The 20,329-nt window shown below is 44.3% G+C and overlaps 1 protein-coding gene across 7 annotated transcripts in view; it reads left to right on the top strand.

Annotated features, from left to right (window-relative positions):
• Nucleotides 1-20,329, top strand: part of GRIP2 (glutamate receptor interacting protein 2) — a 365,790-nt gene that overhangs the window by 296,900 nt on the left and 48,561 nt on the right. For all 7 annotated transcript variants that reach the window (XM_033141097.1, XM_033141095.1, XM_033141094.1 and 4 more), the window contains exons 3-8: nt 410-545; nt 963-1,108; nt 2,369-2,455; nt 3,207-3,282; nt 4,415-4,560; nt 18,440-18,587. In XM_033141097.1, the coding sequence (XP_032996988.1) occupies nt 410-545; nt 963-1,108; nt 2,369-2,455; nt 3,207-3,282; nt 4,415-4,560; nt 18,440-18,587 (739 nt within the window). The remainder of the gene's footprint in view (nt 1-409; nt 546-962; nt 1,109-2,368; nt 2,456-3,206; nt 3,283-4,414; nt 4,561-18,439; nt 18,588-20,329) is intronic.

Genomic DNA, 20,329 nt, shown 5'->3' with positions numbered 1-20,329 from the left:
CATAGAAGAGAGAGCAGTGGATCCTGAGCACTTAAATTGACACACAACATTATACACAACTAATATACAGCAAGCCTTTTCCTCTTCTGAAACAGACAGCAAGTAATAAGACTTAAAACAAAACAAAAAACCAGCCTGGCACACTATCGACCTTATTTTTTGGAAACATGTGTGCCAAAGATCTTGGGCAACCCTTGGGCAACTCTTAGCAAAGACTCACCTAGCCCCCCCAAACATAGGCAGCTTAGGGAAAATAAAGTAGGAAGGATTGGGAAGTTATTAAGCACCTTGAGCATCTCCATTGTCTGTGATGTTGTATATAAATGCTGAAATGTATTTTTCACTGTTTTACTTATGAGATGTGCAGTGCAACAGTGTCCAAGGACTTCTTCCTACATTTTCTCCACAGAAGAATTCAGAGGAGTCACTATTGTGGAACTGATTAAAAAAGAAGGAAGCACCCTTGGCTTAACTATATCTGGTGGTACAGATAAAGATGGTAAACCAAGAGTTTCCAACCTGAGACCAGGAGGGCTGGCAGCAAGGTAAACCAATCGCATTAACAAGGATAGATTTAATTGTCTTGGGATCATGCATCACCAGGGACCAGCAGTTTTTTTTAAGCACTTTTTGCATGTTAGATAGCTAAAGAATGACTTCTTTCAGCCTCACCTCCTAACACAACTTTACTAGTTATGATTCAGCGAGTGCATATTATAAACCTTTTTCTCATTTCCCTGAACCTTCCTTATTAAAAAAAGAAAGAAAGAAAAATGCTTTTGTGCACGGTTATCAAGTAATATCTGCTGTTACTTTCCATATGGCGTTTAAGTTCACATTCCTCATTATGTAGGTAGTTCTCTCTATTTAATAAGCCAGTAAGGATGTAATCACAGATCATGTGAATTATGAAAAGGGTGCTGGAAAGTTGCAACTGAGATGTTTTGTTGCGTTTATTGCAGGAGCGACCAGCTAAACGTTGGTGACTACATCAAGTCAGTGAATGGGATTAACCTGACGAAACTTCGCCATGACGAAATCATAAGCCTGTTGAAGAACGTGGGGGAAAGGGTGGTGCTAGAGGTGGAATACGAGCTGCCGCTAGCGGGTTAGTACCTCCTGGGTGGAGTTACCGCTGTAATGTTTCAAGATGCAGGTGGCTTCCCCTCCCTTCCTTGCCTCTTGTACGAAGTTGGTTTGAACCATCAGATCATTCAGCCATCTTGCTCCAGTTAGTCTCCATTGACTGGCGGCAGCAGCAGCTATCTGCAACATTTCAGGCAAAGGTCCCTTCCAGCTTTGTTCTAGGAAATTCTTTTAACTGGAAATGCCAGTGGTATGAAACCGGGATCACTTCCAGTGGCTAGGTTGGATCCAGAATTCTGGATTCTGTTGCTTGTAAACATTTAGCAATCCTCAAGATTTTACAGGCAGTGGCAGATGGAGAAAACAAACTGTTCCTACCTGTAGCTGGTGCCCCAATTATACTCTCTGTGGATATTCGAGCAGATGACGGATCAGATTCTTATTTACTCACAAACTGAAGCATATGCTCATGATGGTGATATTATTACCATTCTTTGCATTAATGGCCCATCTTTGCTCCAAGGAGCTCAAGGTGGCATTTGTTTTTTTATTTAGGTAATAAATTTTTTATACCGCTTGGTAGTAAAAACAACAACCCTCAAAGCAGTTTTAAGTATGACTAGCATCACATTCCCTTTAGGAATGTTCAATACAGTACAGGCAACTTTCCTGGCCCTCCATGCATCAGTGGAGCATGAATAAGCCTGTTCTCCCCGCCCCCCTCCAACTCGTTCCACCCCATTCTGCCCTCTTCTGGGTCCAAAATGACCCACGCATCAGTGGTCACATGTCAATTGAATGTGCACAAAATGGTCACTGCCTGTACTTTAACCATGGTTTCTACTTTATAATCAAACTGTTCTTTTAGCTGTGAAGATTTCAACATACCGGTAATCATCTAGGGTTGCCTGCAGGCTTTTTGCCTAAGATACCTGACAGTCCAGTAACCACTGCCAGCTTCTGAAAGGTGCAATCAGATTTGAAGCTTCCAGGAAAAGAGCAATGGTTTGCTTTAGTACAGTATTATATACGCATTAAGAGACCTTGAGGGCAGTCTAGAAGATTGAATCTTGATTTAGCCATATTTTTAATTCTGTTTAATAGCTTCATATACTTAAGGCAAGCATTCTTTTTACCTGCTTCAAAAGCCCGTCATATTGCAAGATTTATGAATGTAATTAGGTAAATTTTCGTATCAGATGAAGAAAGTTTTTTTTTAAAAAAATAAAAAAGTATGGCAGGTTAAGGATGTCATTTCACCCTTTTTCTTCCCTATCTCTAGCCCCGGATAATAGTGCCGGCATCATTCCAAAGACCATTGAAGTGACCCTGTACAAAGAAGGCAACAGTTTTGGATTTGTACTACGAGGTCAGATTCTATTTGGTTAATGATGATAAAACTACGCTGCTGGGACATGTGAAAGTGGGGGAGGGGATAAAGCCAGCTATTCTGTATGAATCAAAATCCTAAGCTAATAATCATACAGCACAGTGTTCAAAGAATGCTGACAAATACAGTTTTGGGGTTTCGTCTTTATTTCAGAGGTTCTTTGGGTTGCATCCATCAAAGTCACTGAGCTCAAAGAATGACTTCTGCTCAATGCAACAGAATGACTCCTCTCTGAACGCCCCTCAGATCTGTTTCCGAGAGTTGGGGTAACCCCAAGATCAGATTTGGGGGTGTGCAGTGGGAGGAAAGGGAAGGGAATTTCCATTAACATTAGCAGGTGTCTTTCCATGTGCATAGTGACTCATTGGATTGAATCCTTTAATAGCTGGGGTCAGGGGCGTAGCAAGGGGGGCGGGCTGCCCCGGTTTCCATAATGGAGGGGGTGACAAATTATGAAGGAACAATTATATGAAATACCGTAAAACCTTTTTTGCGGGGGGGGAATCAATGGGGGGGGTTGACAAGAAATTTTCTGCACTGGGTACCACCTGACCTTCCCATGCCTTGGGGGGGGGGGGGGTTGGCAAAAAATTTTTTGCCCCCGGGTACCAATTTACCTTGCTATGCCCCTGGCTGGGGTGGAGAAGGGTTTGTGTTTTCTGCTGTGGTACAAATTTTTCCTATCTCAGCAGTACAGCATTTATTTGTTTTTTTTGAAAATTTGTTACAGGAGGAGCCCACGAAGATTGGCACAAATCCAGGCCATTAGTACTGACATATGTTAGGCCAGGTGGTCCAGCAGACAGGTAATGTTCACATTTAGCAACGGAGCTTAAACAAATAGGTGTTTCACCAACCTACCTGAAGCTCCTAGTACAAGGCAAACTCGGCCCTCCAGATGTTTTGGGACTACCACACCCATCATGCCAGTGGTCAGGGAAGATGGGAGTTGTAGTCCCAAAACATCTGGAGAGCTGAGTTTGCCTATGCCTGTCCTAGTAGGTCTGCATACCAGATGTATATCTAAGTTTGATATCTGGGTGTACTCTCTACATGTCTCTTTTTCTCAACTTTCCCCCAAATGATCACTAGCTAGTCTTTCAAGAGACTGAAAATAGTTTCAGGCCAAATTCAAATACTGATTTCCATGCTTACCACTAATTTGTGCAACTGATTTTAAAAAAATAGCTATTATGTATGCTCTAACTGAGGCTCATGGTTGGTAGATTGTTGCAAGATCCCTTGTCTCAGCCTTTGCCAATTTGGTCCCCTCCAACTGTTTTAGACTACGGATGATGGAGTACCGTAATTACTAACAACAACAACAACAACAACAACAACAACAACAACAACAACAACAACAATTTATTTATATGGTGCCCATCTGACTGGGTTGTCCCAGCCACTCTGGGTGGCTTCCAACAAACACAGTAAGACATCACACGTTAAAAAACTTCCCTATACAGGGCTGTCTTCGGATGTCTTCTAGAAGTCAGATAGTTGTTTATTTCCTTGACATCTGATGGGACAGTGTTCAACCTTGGTCCAAAACAGCTGGAGACCAGTATGGGAATAATTGTTCAAGCAGCAACATCTGTGCCATTAAATGTACCTGTAAAGGGGGCCAAAGAAATATTTGTCTTGGTAAGCTAGTTATTAATTGACTTCCCCACTTACTACATTTGTACGGCTTCCCAATTACACATGCTCCCTGGGCAACTCATAAGAATGAAATCCAACATAATACAAAGCACTAAAGGTAGCAAAGAAACATTGTTCTTTCCGGCAGATGTGCAATAAAAGATGAATAATAAAGCACAGAAAGTAAAAACACAAGCTGTTTGAAAAGCTGGTTTTCTGGTCCACATATGCTTCATTTGAGGGGTCTGTCTGTCCTGGTTTTGTATGTGTTAAGAATTGTGTGCAATTTTCCTGCAGGGAAGGGTCTCTGAAAATTGGGGACAGGCTGTTGAGTGTTGATGGGATTCCCCTTCACAGTGTGAGTCACGCTGACGCATTGAACATCCTTCGCCAGTGCAACCAAGAGGCACTTTTCCAGATTGAGTATGATGTCACCATAATGGGTAAGGGCTTTTGGATTCCCTTGGGTGGGTGGGGGGGACGCACAGGCTTTAGAGATGGGGAGGGAGGAATTCATTTGCATTTTCTCCTCACCCAGTGCAGAATATATTGATCTGTGGGTAGTGAAAATTTAAAAGTTTTAAATTACCAGAGTGGCCAAGAGGAATGGACTAAAACATTGTAGTTTTTCAAAGCGAGCTTAGGATAGATACAGTCATAACTTGGGTTGTGTTCGCTGCGGGTTATGTGTTTTCGGGTTGCGCTCTGCACCGAACCCAGAAGTACCAGAACGGGTTACTTCCGGGTTTCGGCATGCGCACATGCGCAGAAGCAGGTAAATCGCGCTATGCGCAGAAGCGCCAAATCGCAACCCGTGTGTGCACAATGTGGCGCTGTGGGTTGCAAATGTGCCTTCCACACGGATCGCGTTTGCAACCCAAGCATCCACTGTAATTGAGTTTGGAGGTGTGCTCCTGGAGTCATGCAGTAAATCTAAACTACATATGCTTTCTAAGGGACATTCAGTAACATTCCCGAGTTCTGCTTCCCAAATTTCATGCACCAGTTTTCTTAAGCAACAAGTGCATAGGCTGAGACAAGTTAGCTCATTGTCACAAATTAATACAAAATGATGGAGTTGCAGACAAGTACTTTGGTGCAAATGTTACAGTTACTACTGAGTAAGAGCAGCGAAGCAATAGATTGTCTTCTCTAGGAAAGCTGTGGGATGTTTTGAGGAAGACATGTAGACTCAGAGGTGGTTATAGACACGGAAGGATTGGCTCTGATGGAATGAACCCTGACGTCATTATGGAACAAGGCTTGATGTTTACCGTATGGCGGAGAGTGTAAATTTCCCCCAGAAATTTAAACCTGTTAAGCCTTCCATTGTATGTTAGAGGCAGGTGACTCAGCTGAACAAAGAGAACATAAGCTGAGCTTGCTGGATCAGGGCACTGATTTAGTCCAGCATCCTTTTCTCACAGTGGCCGACTAAATACCTGTGGGAAACGCAGTGCCCAATGCATAAAGGTCCCAAATAAAGTAAAAAATGACTTGAAAAATAGAAAATTATGCTCTTTGGCACATGAACTTTAAGCTATTGCGGGGTAAAGGAGAGCAGATAACCTGCCAGGTGAATATTCCAGACAGGAAGATCTAGTCTCCTGTCCCCATATCCTTAAATCACCTGAAATGCCAGTAAATGCAAGAAAATATTTGTTTCTGTGTTTTAATATATGCCTTTATTCAGATCACATTCTTCCATCTATGTTCAAAGAAGAAGAAAAGGGAAAGTGCTTTGTGTTCTCATGCTTTGTATTCACAGACTGAACAATATAATTGAAACAGTCATTTATAAATCGTTATCTATAGTCATCTGCCGCTTATCTTGTTAGCAAAGGAGAAATATGGGAGTAGAGAATATGCAGAAATTGGCTATAGGAGGGAGCATAAACAAGGGATTTTATGGTGTCCTTAGGAAAGGATGTGTTTCCCCTCTCTCTGGCAAAATTGTTCACAGACAGGAATATAAAGTAGTGCCTATTAAAATTGATGGGGTGCTTGAGACTTGCCTGAACTTAAATCTGCTGCTAGCCCCTTATGGACCCTGTTTCCTACCCTGCACAGTCTGTATGTTTCCTCTTCTCCTGGTTTTCCTAATGCTAGAACACTTGCCCTCTGTTCAAAAGACCCTCAGTGTTCACATCTCTGGCGTCAGAGCTGGACGTCAAAAACTAAAAAATGAATCTAGCTGTGGTGAAGTTACGGTAAATTTTGGACTCTGAACTTAATAATCTTATCTTATCCTCTTTAGATCTGCATTACTTCAAAATGTGGCAATGTTAGCTGACGAGGGTGGCATCCTCCTCATTTTGCTGGGTTGGGGACTGAACTTGTGCCAGAAAGTCCTGCGCTGACATGACTTCAGTGGTTCCTGATCTCTTCCTGGTGTACGACGTAGCCAGAAAGAGCTAAAGCCCCATGCTGATGCTCGGCGAGAGAGGCAGATTTGTCTTATTTGTGGCTGTTCCCTGAGTAGAAGACAGGCAGTGGTGGTGTGGCCTGAGCAGAATAGGAACCCTGCTTGATTTGTATTGTAGGTCACTGCTTCTGCCAGAGAGCAGAGCCCAACGCAAAGTGATTTTTTTTTAGGCACAGCATCTATTCAAGCCTTTGAATTTCACAGAATTTGTGTAGGAGGCATGTAGCTGCTGTGTAGCAAATTAGAGCAGTTCATGCCAGAAAATACGGAACAGAATGTGCAGATGATGGGTTTAAGGGTTACTGCTGAGTCCAAAGCTGTGCTGGCTGCAGAAGCGCAGTGAACTGTCGCAGAGTGCGATGCCTCTCGGGGGGTGGGGGGAACAGTCTGGACTGCCTATTTTTAAAGCCTTTCCCCCTGCACTTCTCATTGTAACCCAAGGAACCACATTTTAAGCTCTGGAGCCAAGAAAGATGGGCGGATGGAGGGGAGAGAATGGTACCCAGTTATAGTTTCCTTTCAGTAAATTCTGCTTTGCAGAATGCTTCAAGTTGTGTCTAGGGACTGTGGAACGGCTCCCCACCCCCACCCCCCAAATTGAACACTGTCAATGTGCAGCTACATTTTGTGTGTGTGTGTGTATATATATATATATAATTATTAGAGAAGCTTTTAGATATTTTGTCATGCAATATCTTCCGAAGTTAGAGGTGAGTGGGTCAGAACTAAGCAATTTTTGAATTTTTCATGGAGATAACAGCATTACTCTAACCCAGAGCTTTCCACACTTTTCATGCTAGTGACACGCCTTTTAGACACATATCATTTTGCGACACAGTAATTCAGTTTTACTATCCAACCGGAGGTTAAACTAACACCTTTCCAGCCCCAAGAGAAATGCGAGCAGCATTCACACGACACACCTACACATTGCAGCCGACACACTAACGTGTCGCGACACACAGTTTGGGAAGCTCTGCTCTAACCGAAAGCAAGGGCCAATTGATAACTCAGATAACTCGGATTACGTGTCCTTGAGTTCATGTGCAGATTTCTGATCATCAGAGAAGACAGGAGAAAGCAGGCCCGTGCAGAGCTTGGAGACTGGTTCTTGGCATGGCAGTGTATGTCTGGCAGGCCCCTGGTGGGTCACCCTCCCCCTCAGACAGCTTTGCCTTCTGAGGCCTGGGGCAAGTGTACCCGGCTGCCCCAGCTCCCTGCACAGGCCTGAAATAAAGGAACTTAACCCTTTCTCCCCTACTACAGTCCTGAGTGGGAAACGCTTTCCTGAAACTGATACAGTACTTGCTTTTGGGAGGCAGGGAATCTCATATCAATGTCAAATTTGGGGTTTTACTCAGGAAATCAGCTGAGGAGCAAAAGTTTAAATTTCCCCATCTGCACCTTTTCACATCACATTAAGTACTACCTCATACATTTTTTAAAAAGCCTGCATGCTTTTTTTTTCGGGGGGGGGGGGTGTAATATTATTTTCTTGAGCTGGTCACACACAGAAAAAAATACACAGCATCACACCACATGTAGGTCACTGTGTGTTAAACTGGACTGGAGCACATCACGGTGTAAGCATGTTTTGCTTGGTTCCTCCTTTGAGGGGGTAGGAAATCCTACATATGTAAAACTAGCATGTCAAAAAGAAGGCTAGGTGAGACCTCTTCTCGTTGATGTGGGGTGGAGCAGTATTTAATCATGCATTCCCACTTACACGTTCTGATGTGCTGCAGTCAGGTATTACCCAGATTATAAGTTATGTGTCTATACCTTAGGCCCTGATATAGTGGCCATGTGTCCTAATTTACAGAGCCCAGTTCTCTATTTGAAAGGTGGTCCACTTTAAAAATAAAGAGCCAAAGGAAGGGAGAGCAGGACCTGGAGGTTGCCCATCGACAGTTGGTTACCTGCATAGCAGACTGAGCAGGGATGCATGTCATAGCCTTCCACACTGTGGTGAGATGTATCATATTTCTATTTTAAATTATAGAAATTGTTTCTAAATTTGCCTCTGTACATGTAAATAAGCACATGCAAATTGGCACCCCGCCTGCATTGTAGTTTGTGCAACGCATCATTGTCTTTGGGTTCTTAATTGCCAATCTGTCCAACAGACCTTCATCTCATATCTACAAGGAGGAAACTCCCCAGCCCCACAGTGCAGATCAATAAAGTACAGGTGTAGCAATTCAGCCTGACTTCTGAACTTGGGGTTTCTGCTTCCAGGATCTGTGTTGTCTCACATCAAAATGTAGAACATGCATCTCCACCCAAGAGGCCGTGATTTAAAGCTGACTTTCCTTCGCCTGCCTGGTGCCCTCCAGGCAGTTTTGGACTACAACTCCCATCATTCTCTGCCGACATAGCCATGCTGACATGGGCAGTTGGGACTTGTAGTCCCAAGCATCTGGAGGGCACCAGGTCATCAAAGGCCAGAGTCTCTCTGCATGCTAGTTTTCCAACTGAAACTCAGATGTGATTTGCAGTAGCTCCTCAATGATACCTGGAGTTGGAAAAATAAAAAAGCACTGCAGAATATAGAACAAATACGCATTGACAGAAATGAGCAAAAAAAATATTTTGCGGATTGCAAACAACTGACATAAGAATAGGCTTTGGAGACATCGGTCTAATTCATGTTTACTGCATATGGTTGGGTGATGCTGATAGGAGCTGGCTTATTGAAGTAAAGCGCATCAGAGTGAATATTTCCTTGCTTTTCTGCCTTGTAGGCACATATATTTCTTTGGGTTTGCTTGCTTCTTTATATCCACCAACATGTATTCCTTTATTGTGACACTTTTATTCCTGAAGTTTTCTGTCCGGGGTGATGGTGGGGTTAGATGCCTCTTGCTTCTAAGCTTCTGTCCGTAACACAAGAGCTCTTGACACATTTTGAACGGGACAGAAAAAGTGCTGGGAAGCTGTTCCCCGTGAAGGAAATCTTTTTCTTCCCTACTAGAAATTCTTGGTTGTACAAATTTCATGGATACCTTGGGGGATTCTGATCTGCAGAGCTGGTGCCATAGCTGGCAAGGCTCTTTGAAGAAGGGCCAAAAAAGGCTTACAGCCTTCAAATTTAAAACAGAACTCTTACCCCCAGATTCGTTCCAATTTCCTTTTCATTTGACTTTTCTCGGTATATCTGAAGGATGCATACCTGCTTCTCTCTCCTAGCTCCTATGTGTCCACCCCTCAGTGGACACAAATTAAGTACTTGGTTTTAAACCAGTCACTCAACTGATAGCTCCTAATCCATATGTTAAAAGGTGGAATGAAAAGCTTCCCAGTCGTTACTTTGAGAATTAAAGTGAGAGACGGCTCCTAGTGTGTCTTTGATCTGAGAACACAAATGTTCAGCTAACCAAGTAATCCTTCCTATACTTGAGTGAGAAAGCTACATGTTGATATTTTCCCAAATGGAGAATGCTGCCATTTGTCAAGGATCTCCAAGGTGTTTTGGGGCAGTGGAATAATGGGACGTGTTCACTTTACTGCCTTAGAGCACAGTATGTTGTTCCTCCCTCGCCCAGTGCATTTCATAGTTATTCCACATCAGCACCAGCTTCGTTGGTGTCAGATTCGTTTCTGTTTGTCCACACACCAGGAGGCACTGATGGGCAGGGATGTTGTTGCCCCATGAAAAGGTGTGCACGCCCTACTTCACATGCCCTCTGTCATGTTGCATGAATCTGGTCCTTCCATCAGAAGCCTATTTTTTTGGCATTGGGTGATTTATGCTGAGCAACTGGGTTGTACCTTGCAATGGGTTGTATGGCGCATCTCCTGTGTTTATATGTATCCTCTGCCTATACCACATGCATCTGGAATAATATTGGCTCGTTTTGTGAATTTTGAGGCTCATGTAATGGAGGCATTATATGATCCCGGGGGCATGGAAATCTGAATCCTCCCACAGAAATCTGAGCCCTCCACCCCACCTCAACATCAGCTTCAGCTGGAGCTCCAAAACAAGAAGGGAGGTGGCTGAGAGAAAAAGTAGGAAACTTTATGTTTTGGGGTAGCATACAAATGTCAATAAATATTATAAGTGTGCAGTGATGAAAGGGCTTTAGGGAAGTAAAGCCAAGAAGGATTTATCTCCTCTCAGCTGGGCGCCCCTACTTTTTCCTTAGGTGGGCTGCGTTCTCTCTTCCTCTCCCACCTCACTTCCCACATGATTGCAGCAGGATTTGGCGCTGTCATGTCTACCTTGGCCTTTAGAGAAGCAAGGGGAGAAATGGCAACTTGTTGTCTTAAGTGGTTTGGTGGAGCGACGCAATCAAACATGAAGGATGCGGGAAGCTTGTAGTATGCTTTCCAAGGGATCTTTGGTGTCAGATCCAAAGAAGAAAAATAGTGATGTGTTTGTGAGCAGCAAGAGGAACATTTTGAGTGCATGTATGTGTGCAGTATATTGCTATTAAACCCCTGCTTCTCTGAAGGACAAGAGGGTCCGGGGAACAATGCTTATCCCAGTGTAGTTTCTTCTGGAGGCAGATTACTAGAGGTTTATGGCTTTTGCAATATTCCAGTTTATTTTACATAATAAACAGGTTGGGCATAGGAGGCATATCCTCCTATTGTTTGCTTTGATTCGGCGGTAAAATGTGGGTTTTCCTGGGGAAAGTGCCAGAAGAAACAAAAAACATCAACCACTTGGGCATGGAACTCCAAATCCCAAAACTGTGCCTACAGATGCAGCACAAAGGGAAGTTCAGAGGAGCCCTTTAAACACCAGCAGACAGTCAGAGATTCATTGCTATCACGTTAGATCTCCAGAGACTGAATTGGATATATGTGAGGGGTGTCTGAACTGCTTGTCCAGCTAAAGGGGGTGCCCTGTCTGTTTTGGGGACCTGCAGAAGTAGTCCTGCTGAATTCTACACAGCAGGACCCCCCCCCTCCCTCAGCTAACCTTCAAGCTGAGTTGGCGATGAGAATCTCACCTAGGTGACAAGGTTCAAGTCAAGTGGTGTTGCCGAAGACCAGAGATAAGGGACCTGGACCTGTATGCCCTCCATTCTCCATGCCAATTCCAAACATGCACTTGTTTGTTGCGTCTTCCTGCAGATCTTTAAGCATCTTTAATAAAGCACACCAAATACACTTCTCAGAGTCTTCGCTTGGGAGTGGGGTTGTGCGTGTGTAAAACTACATCACAGCAGTCCATCACTAGGCCATGGGGAAATGATTGATATTGGAGAAACGTTAAACAGATCTCTTTCCCCAGCTCCCCATTCTTCTTCTTGTTGAAAGCTGGGTGACCTTTAGGGGCAAAGTATATTTCTGTCGGAGTGGTTTGATCTTCCTTTGACCCTCCTTTGCCGCTCCTAGTATGTTTCTGCTGCAACTGTTCATCTGCTGCTTTTCCTGTTTGTAATTTGCAGGCAGACCCCTACCCTTCCTAATGGTGCTGAGAGGCCAAATTCATTGCTTGTAAAGCATTTTGCAATTCTTATGGTGTAGTCAATACAATCGTGCAAGATATTATTACCCTTTCAGGGCTAGCTTCCTTTTATTGATTATTTCTACATGAATTATAAAAGCTGCTGCTATGGTGGGGGGGGGAGGGTGGGGGGTGTTAGCTGTACATCTCTGCCCTTAGCTCAGCAGTAAGAGATGTCAAGCTCTTGATCGTTCACGGTGCCATATTTAAGCAGACCACTGTGCCTGAAAACAGTTGGCTAAAGCTTTTCAGTAAGAATTGCATGGACAACATGTTGATATGATGTAGCTTAGCTGTGGCTTCTCCTGCTTCCTTCCAGTGTTCCTGTGTTGGAATGCACCATTTAAGAGTTCTATATTTAAACCTGGCACAGAACTTACCCCACTCCGTGACCTCATTCAGACATCACAGTTAACCGTGGTTTCCTTCACTGGGAATGAGCCATGGCAAGCCTTATGCTCGCACAGTCAGCTCTCTCCTTTCTTCTTCTCCTGCTCCTGTGAGGAGTTTGGAAGTGGTTAATACAAACCACAGTTCCCTGTGGCATCCAAACTCAGGGAATTCATTCAACCTCTACTTAGGGAACAAACCAGGATATGAAACTGTGTTTTAGTCCTGGCTCATTTTTGCTTGGTCACATAGTGGCAACTCATGGTTTCCCATTATGTCTGACTTCTGACTGTCTCTCCCCTAATACAGTCGTAACTCGTGTTGCGTTTGCTGCGGGATGCGAACAGCGCGGGTTATGAACGCGCCAAACCCGGAAGTGCTGGAACGGGTTACTTCCGGGTTCAGCGGTTCGCGCATGCGTAGAGGCGTCAAATGACGTCACACGCATGCGCAGAAGCGCCGAATCGCATCGCACACACGTGCAGATGAGGCGCTCGGGATGCGGACTGCTCAGGATGCGAACGGGGCTCCGGAACGGATCCCGTTCGCATCTAGAGGTACCACTCTACAGCACAGTGTGTGTTGCCATTGCCTTGTGCTGGACGCTGCCCTGGTGCTGACAGCTGGTTATGTGAGGCTGTGCTGGGGGAGTGGGCAGAAAGTAAACATTGTAGCCTGAATCTGGCGATTGGTTCATCTACTCTGACTGTCAATAGCTCTCAGAAGTCTTAGGCAGAGGTGTTTTCCAGTCCTGAATAAACTGGAAATGCTAAGGATAGAACTCTGGGCCTCCTGCATGGGAAGCATCTGCTCCCTTCTAAGTGATAGACCTTTCCCTAAACTATACTAGACATTAGCAGGAGAAAAAGACATGGAGAAGAGCACCAGCTCGATGGCACCTGGTTCTGCCCTCTGTGAGTTCTGCCCCCATTTGGATGGGTGATCTCTGCTCGGCATTGCACATGGGAGTCAGACCCAGAGGAAGAATAGCTGCCTGTTCACTTTACCTGATGTCAACAGCATGTGGTGTCTGATACTCCTGGATCTTGGCAATGTTGCTAACGCAAACGTTGCCAATCAGTCTGGGTCTTCTGGCTGGGGGAAATGAAAGCATCTGATGCCTTTAGGTTTGTTGCATATCTTTCTGTATTCCTCCCTAGAGCTAACACTTCTCTTTTTTTAGTTCCCTCTTAGCTTTTCAGTGCAAGCTGAAATTTTAAAATGAGACTTGAATTGGTGCTGTTTTTATTTATCCGGCATTTTTGAAACAAAACAGCTTGCAGGATTTTAAATTAGGTTCCTTTCCAGGCAACCAATATAAACCCCTCCATACTTGTTTACAGTCACACCAGTAATAGCTTTGGGTTGAGTGCTAGTGGTGGAAGATCTTGCAGTGGATTAAGTAGGGTTGCAGCCTGGAAAGAGATTATAGCCCCCCTGCAGGGCTGATATTTGCATTTTTATATTTTTATTAAACAGCAGAAGTAAGTGCTGAAACATCGGAGTGGGGAACTACAGAATTCATTCAAAGCATTGGAAGAATGGTAGGGAGGCCAAAGGAAATTCACAAATCAGTGAATCAATGCAGAAGGGGAGGGAGGTAGCATGAAGAACTTAATTCAAGCCCTGGATCAGACTAAAGACCTTCCTAATCCCCCAATCTGTTTCCATAATGGCCAACCAGGTGCCTTTGAAAAGCCTACAAGCAGGACGTAAGCACAATGGCACTTTACTGCATTGCAGACCGTAGACAATAGGGGCCCATGGCACACATCTCCCTGTGTCATTCACAACCATGATTGAAGTGCTGGAGGCAGTGGGAGAATGCCACGTTCTCAACAACCAAAAATATGCAGGTTTTGGGTGATGAGAAAATGTGGCTTTCCTGCAGTGCCAACATTGCGGTGGGGAAGCTGCCTGGATCCCCTGAAAACAGCTGAGCAGCAGCTGTGCCTTTATTGCTTAAGACAGTATTCTGGGAAGGCCCCTAGAAGAGGCAGTAGGGCCTGACCATGTAATGCTTTTCTGATACACAGATGAGGGTTGTTTTTTTTTTTGGCTAATTATTAAAAAGCTAGCTTAGCTCTGTAGTTGTCATGAACAACACCTTAATTGCATGGCTGCCATTTCCCCTCCTCTCAGCCCCCGTAATAAACTCTGAAACCTTATTACAGAAGCAACATAGATGCATCTTATGCCTTTTGAACTATATTTGTAAGGTACACAGCAAAATTGTGCCTAATGAGCAGTAGTTACCATGCTCTGAGCTCTGTATTTTTGTATATGCACTCACTGATCCATATGGCATGGAACCTGGAACATGAGACAAAATAAAGGGCGCCTGTTATCATGCAGGATAGGGATGTCCAACAGGTCGATCGCAATCTACTGGTAGATCCCTGGGAGGTTTTGGTAGATCGCGGTCGATCGCTGAGTCCCTTTCCTTAGCGTTGGTAAAATAGAATTCGACCCCGCCCCCTCACCCCGCCCTCCATTGTTGCACAATTTGCAGAATGGAAGATGGAGTTTACTCGGTGAGGTTGTTTGTTTCCCCAGCGATCCGTTGGTGAGTGGTGGTTCCCCTTTCTCCCTTGATCTTAGGCTTGAATTCTAAAAAAACAGGGCTTTCCTTCTCCCTAAGAAAAGTTCAACTTTCCCCTGCACCCCTAAAAAATGGGGCTTCCCTTCCTTTAAAAAAGCTCAAAAAAGGAGGTAGATCACTGCCAGTTTTTAATTCTGTGAGTAGATCACAGCCTCTTGGGAGTTGGGCACCCCTGGTGTAGGATGTAGTTTTGAGACACATTAGCCCAGGGATGGAGGACCTCAGGCCTGGGACCCAAATGTGGCCCTTCAAGCATCTCTATCTGGCCCTCTGGATTCTCCCCAGACCACACCCCTTACTGGTCCTGCTTTGAACCCTCCTGGAGTTCTTTGTTAACCTGAATGGAAAATGTCATTGAACTCTGATAATGCCTTCTGCTCACCTGGATGGAGGATACAGAGCGGGGAGTGCGAGTAGAAACAAGCCTACTGTGCAAAGGTAACGCTTTCCTTCTTTGCTCTGCCCATGTTGTCTCTGGCCCTGCCTACAGCTGGCGTGTGCCCATAAGGAAATGCGGTGGAATGAAGTTCTCCATCCCTGGCTGGGACATAGGGACCGATGGAGCTCTGAATCTAACAGGTGCAGCACACCCTGCAAATGGGCACAGACTTTTTAACACCCTATTTCCAATGTCAAGGATTGCTTTCTGAACTCCTACATACTCGTTGCTGCACAGTGGCTGGCGAAAGCTGTACTGTATCTCCTGTCTCCTGTATCCATTTCATCTACAATCGCCCAATTGAATAGTTTGCTCTTTCGGTTAAACAATAATAACTTACAAAACATTGTTGGCAGGCAATATGTCGTCGACAAAACAGTTCAAAACATAGCTGCACTGTGACAAAGTGCCAGGCTGTGGGCACTGCATGGTGCCTGAGGTTTCCTACGCGTGCATTTACATGGTTATGTGCACTAACGATAGGAGTTGCTCAGGTGAGGTTTAACTCTTATAACCCATGAAGGGAAGCAGCTGGACCCTGAGGAAGGGCAGTGCTAGCAACTCTCACTACAAGCATTTTCACAAAGCATGGGGGGGGGACCAGAAAACAAGGAGCGGCTGTCCTTCAACAAAGTCTGTATATACCAGCATTTTATCAGAATAGAATGGAAATAGGCTTGGTGGTGTGGGAGTCAAAAGCCTTGCTCTGACTCATCAAGAAGCAAAGAAGGGACTGCAGGATTTCCTTGAATTGATTCCATCAGCTTTTCCTTTGAAGTGACAGAACAGGAGGTTACTATAACACTTGCTGGCCTCTGTGTATCTGAGGTGCTCTGAACTTCCTGATTGCAGGCTGTATGGTGATTCATTCATTTTTTATCTTTTTAATGAATACTACTGCTTTGTGATGAGTTTCTCCTGCCTTGAGGGGAAGAGGTTTTATGTTTCTAGGCCGATAGGTATTTCCTGTCTTGAGGGTGTTCCTTTATCTGCCCCCTAACTACCTTCAAGTTAAAAAAAGCAATTTCCTGTATTATTGAAAGCTATTGGATACTGATGTGTGCCAAGTCATCTGTCCTTTGATTTCTAAACATGCACTTATTGAATAAGTTCCCACCTAAGGTGGTAAAAGGTTGGCTGTGACATACAGTTTCAGGCACATAAATTGAACAGTAATAATTTTGCAGAACAGGGGGATCACAGTTTCATTTTTACTGCACACAATAGTTGTTTTTTTTTTAGATTTGCAAATGTGCCCCTTGGCCCAAAGAGGCTGGAGCTTTCTTAAATTCTGAAAGTTTTCCTTTCCTATCTGTTGTCTTATTGAATAGAGTTAATTGCCAAAGAGCTGAGTTGCACTTACTAGGTCAAAGCAACAATCACTTTCTGCAAACTTTGAAGCTCATTTGCATGCCAGTGTAAGCTAACTTTACTAAATTTGAGCAGCTGGAAAGCTCAGATCTAAAGTCTTGCAGAGCTTAGTCTGATGCTATCTTTCTAGCTGTTCAGCTTTAGCTTAAGTAACACTTAATTAGATCATTTGAAACCAATCTAAACAGGAAATGCCAAGATTACAATTTACAAAGAGAAGTGAATTATGTTTGGATATACAGTTTCAGTCTCAATACTTAATCTCATAATGTGGGGCTTTAAAAAATATGTTTTCCTATAGCCTTCATTTAGGAATGTGATCTGAATGAATATTAATGTTCTTGTTTCTACTTGCATAATAGGTGAAGTAGTAAAATAGAGAAACAAAGAACTATAGGAAAACTTGGAGCTATAAGAGACAGAAAAACATAGAAACAAAGTGACACTGGGCTTTGGGGGGGCCGTGAACTGATGGGGGGGGGAGATTGACATCGCACATTGACTTGGGGATGTGAGAAAGCACCCCACTTGACCTTGTAATTTGTCTCCCATGCAAAGCTGTTTGCACACCCTAGTGGGTGTTATATCTGGCTTCCATAGCAACATGGAAGAAATCATGTTGGGAAATCCCTGTAGCCTTGGTGAACCTGCAATCCAGTCTGTGAGTCTTTCTTACAAAGACGTGTGGACAAGCAGTCCAGACTACTGAGCAGGAGCTGATGCTCCTGAGGAACAACCCCACCAACTCCCGAGGGTGCCATTTTCACCTCAGTCCTTCTTTCCTGAGATGCCAAGAAGCCACAGGGTGCCAAAGAAATACTGGATTCCAGGCCAGAGCACGACTCCACACACACCACATGTCTTTTTTTTTAATGAAAAAAGAAGCAGAAATTCTACCAAGGAGGGGCAAGACTTGGTTCAGACTTCTGAGCAGTACACCAGAATAATAAAGGCTCGGTTTAACTCTAGCAGTTGATCTGTCCTGGAGCTATCCATGGTCCTAGGTAAAGATAAAGGGACCCCTGACCCTTAGGTCCAGTTGTGTCCGACTCTGGGGTTGCAGCGCTCATCTCGCTTTACTGGCCGAGGGAGCCGGTGTACAGCTTCCGGGTCATGTGGCCAGCATGACAAAGCCGCTTCTGGCAAACCAGAGCAGCGCATTTGGCTAATCCCTTCGCCCTGAACCCTGCTTGCTCCAGCTGCTCTACAGCAGCTCCCCTGCAGTTTGCTCAGCTGCTGGTTTCTGCTCCCTGTTACCTTAAGCCTCTCTGCACTGGTCCATCCCATTCTCAGCAGACGTTGTCTTTTCACTGTTGACCTCAAGCCGTCAGGAAAGGACGACGGCAAAGATGGAGGGTTGGAGGGGGACACTGCAAGCACATTTGCCATATCGTGTGAAACAGCACCGGAGGTACCCCTTCCTTTTGAATTTTCAAGGGTGACATAGATGTGTAAAGGTTTGGCAATAGGAACTTCTGAATAAAGTTGGGGAGATTGATGTGCCCTGAGTGTCCAGATGTGTTTGAGCAGAGCATAAACACAACGGCACACACTTTGTAGCCTGGCCAGTGTCCTCATTGGGACGACTTGAGCAGAAGCAACTTTAAATGTTTGTTTGTTTGTTTGTTTTATAGATACAGTAGCCAATGCTTCGGGTCCTTTGCTAGTGGAAATTGCAAAGACTCCCGGCTCTGCACTAGGAATCACACTAGCAACGAACACCCATCGGAATAAGCAGGTCATAGTCATTGACAAGATCAAGCCAGCCAGTGTGGTAGACAGGTACGGAGCCAAACTCTGTGGGATCTTCTCCCATGTCTACTTTGTTTCCCCTTTCCTCGTACTGTACTTTAAATCTTTCCATCTCTTGAAACTAATGGGGCAGCAGAGTGGGGTGGGTGAGTGAGTGGGGTAGGGTGGTATTTGAAAAATGCATCAATATAAGGGGTACTATGTGCCATGAATAAGGAAAATCCAGTATATTCAATGGAGCTGGGGTGCTCAACAGCATAGGGGCAGGGTTTTCAAACTGTGTCCTGAAGAACTGTGGCTATCTGGATGGGATGAATAATGGTTGGCAGGTTTCACTATAAGACCAGAGTACCAATTTTCTAATGCTATGTGCAGACACAGGGGTGTGCTTTAGGGCACTAGTTTTCAACCCTTTCAGTTCTGGGACTCACCTTTTAGCCTAAACACCCTTGGGGACCCACCTCATTTTTTTTTTAAAGCCATATACCTGTATTTACGTGGTGGACAGTGCACCTGAGGTTAGGCTGCAACTTGGTAGTGGCTCCCAGCCCATCAATTGAAGACCAGCAGTCTAGCGTGCTTACTCAGGTAACATAGGGCAATGGCAAGGCCCAGCAGGCCCAGGCGAATATCCTGTGTATATGCCCCTAGTGTATGTTGCATTTCTTAGCAGGCAAGTTAATGTGGAAAATTGTCATTTCAAGACCGAATATTTGCAAACCACTGACAGATGTCAAAAAGAATAAAGAGTCTTTTGGTACCTTAATGGCTAACACACCCTGCATTTCATTTTCCTCTGACTTCAGTGCTTTTTTCTAAAAAAAAAAAAAAAAAGTTTAGACGTACTCTCATTTTCCTACTCATAATGAAATATGGCCCCTCAATGAGGCCAAACTTAGATTCACAAAATGTTCAGGGGTATGCGTACCCCTGCATCCCCCCTCATTGTTGACATTCCCACTTGCTCAAAAAAAAACCCAAAACCAAACCCATGAGTGTATACACACTTTAACTCAGGATAGCCCTTAATCAGATGCATGAAGTTGACTGCAGTCCATGGAAGCTTATGCCAAAGGACTCTTTCATCTTTCCCCCTTCTATAGCAGTGGTCTTCAGCAGTTCCACCTTGAAAGAACACTTTCTTTCTTTTTTGCTGCAACAGGCTGTCACAGCTACTGCTCTATAAATTGATATAAGGCCAGCACTGTAAGACACAAGGGCCAACAGAAGCATATGACAATGCGGTTGCAAGTGAATTTACCCTACCATCTTGTTAATTTTTTTGGAGATTGAATAGGCCCAGTTGAATGTGTCTCTATGAGCGTAATTTAAAAAAAATTAATTTGGGAGTTTCTGTTTGAGATCCCAGTTGATGCATTGAACAGTGGCTTTCCAGCAAAGACTGAGCTTCCATTAAGTATGTTTTCTTGTACACCGTATTTGGCCCTGTACAGGTGTGTTTTTGTTCTGTGTGGCATAAATAAACACATCATTTGTTGTTCATGTTTCAGAGGTCTTGTCTCAAAGTATTTTAGTGGGGGAATAATTTATTTCCCCAGTGCTTCACACTTATTTACCTTTCCCCCAACTTTTTGGTGAGAAATACCACCCCCCCCCCAGCCACCCAGCTACCACACCTTTTGCTATTTTGAATGCTAATTGACATGTGGTTGTGTGAGTATACAACCCCTGCAGCCTGGGAGTGCTCCTCTATAGCCCTTTTAGGCAAAAAAAAAAAAAAATGTTCAACACTATCTAGTACCAGCGTGTGT

This window comes from Lacerta agilis, chromosome 2 (assembly GCF_009819535.1).
Source record: "Lacerta agilis isolate rLacAgi1 chromosome 2, rLacAgi1.pri, whole genome shotgun sequence".
In the NCBI taxonomy this organism is placed as follows: domain Eukaryota; kingdom Metazoa; phylum Chordata; class Lepidosauria; order Squamata; family Lacertidae; genus Lacerta; species Lacerta agilis.
The sequence above is the reverse complement of the archived record's forward strand: the minus strand, read 5'-3'. Positions and strand labels throughout refer to the sequence as shown.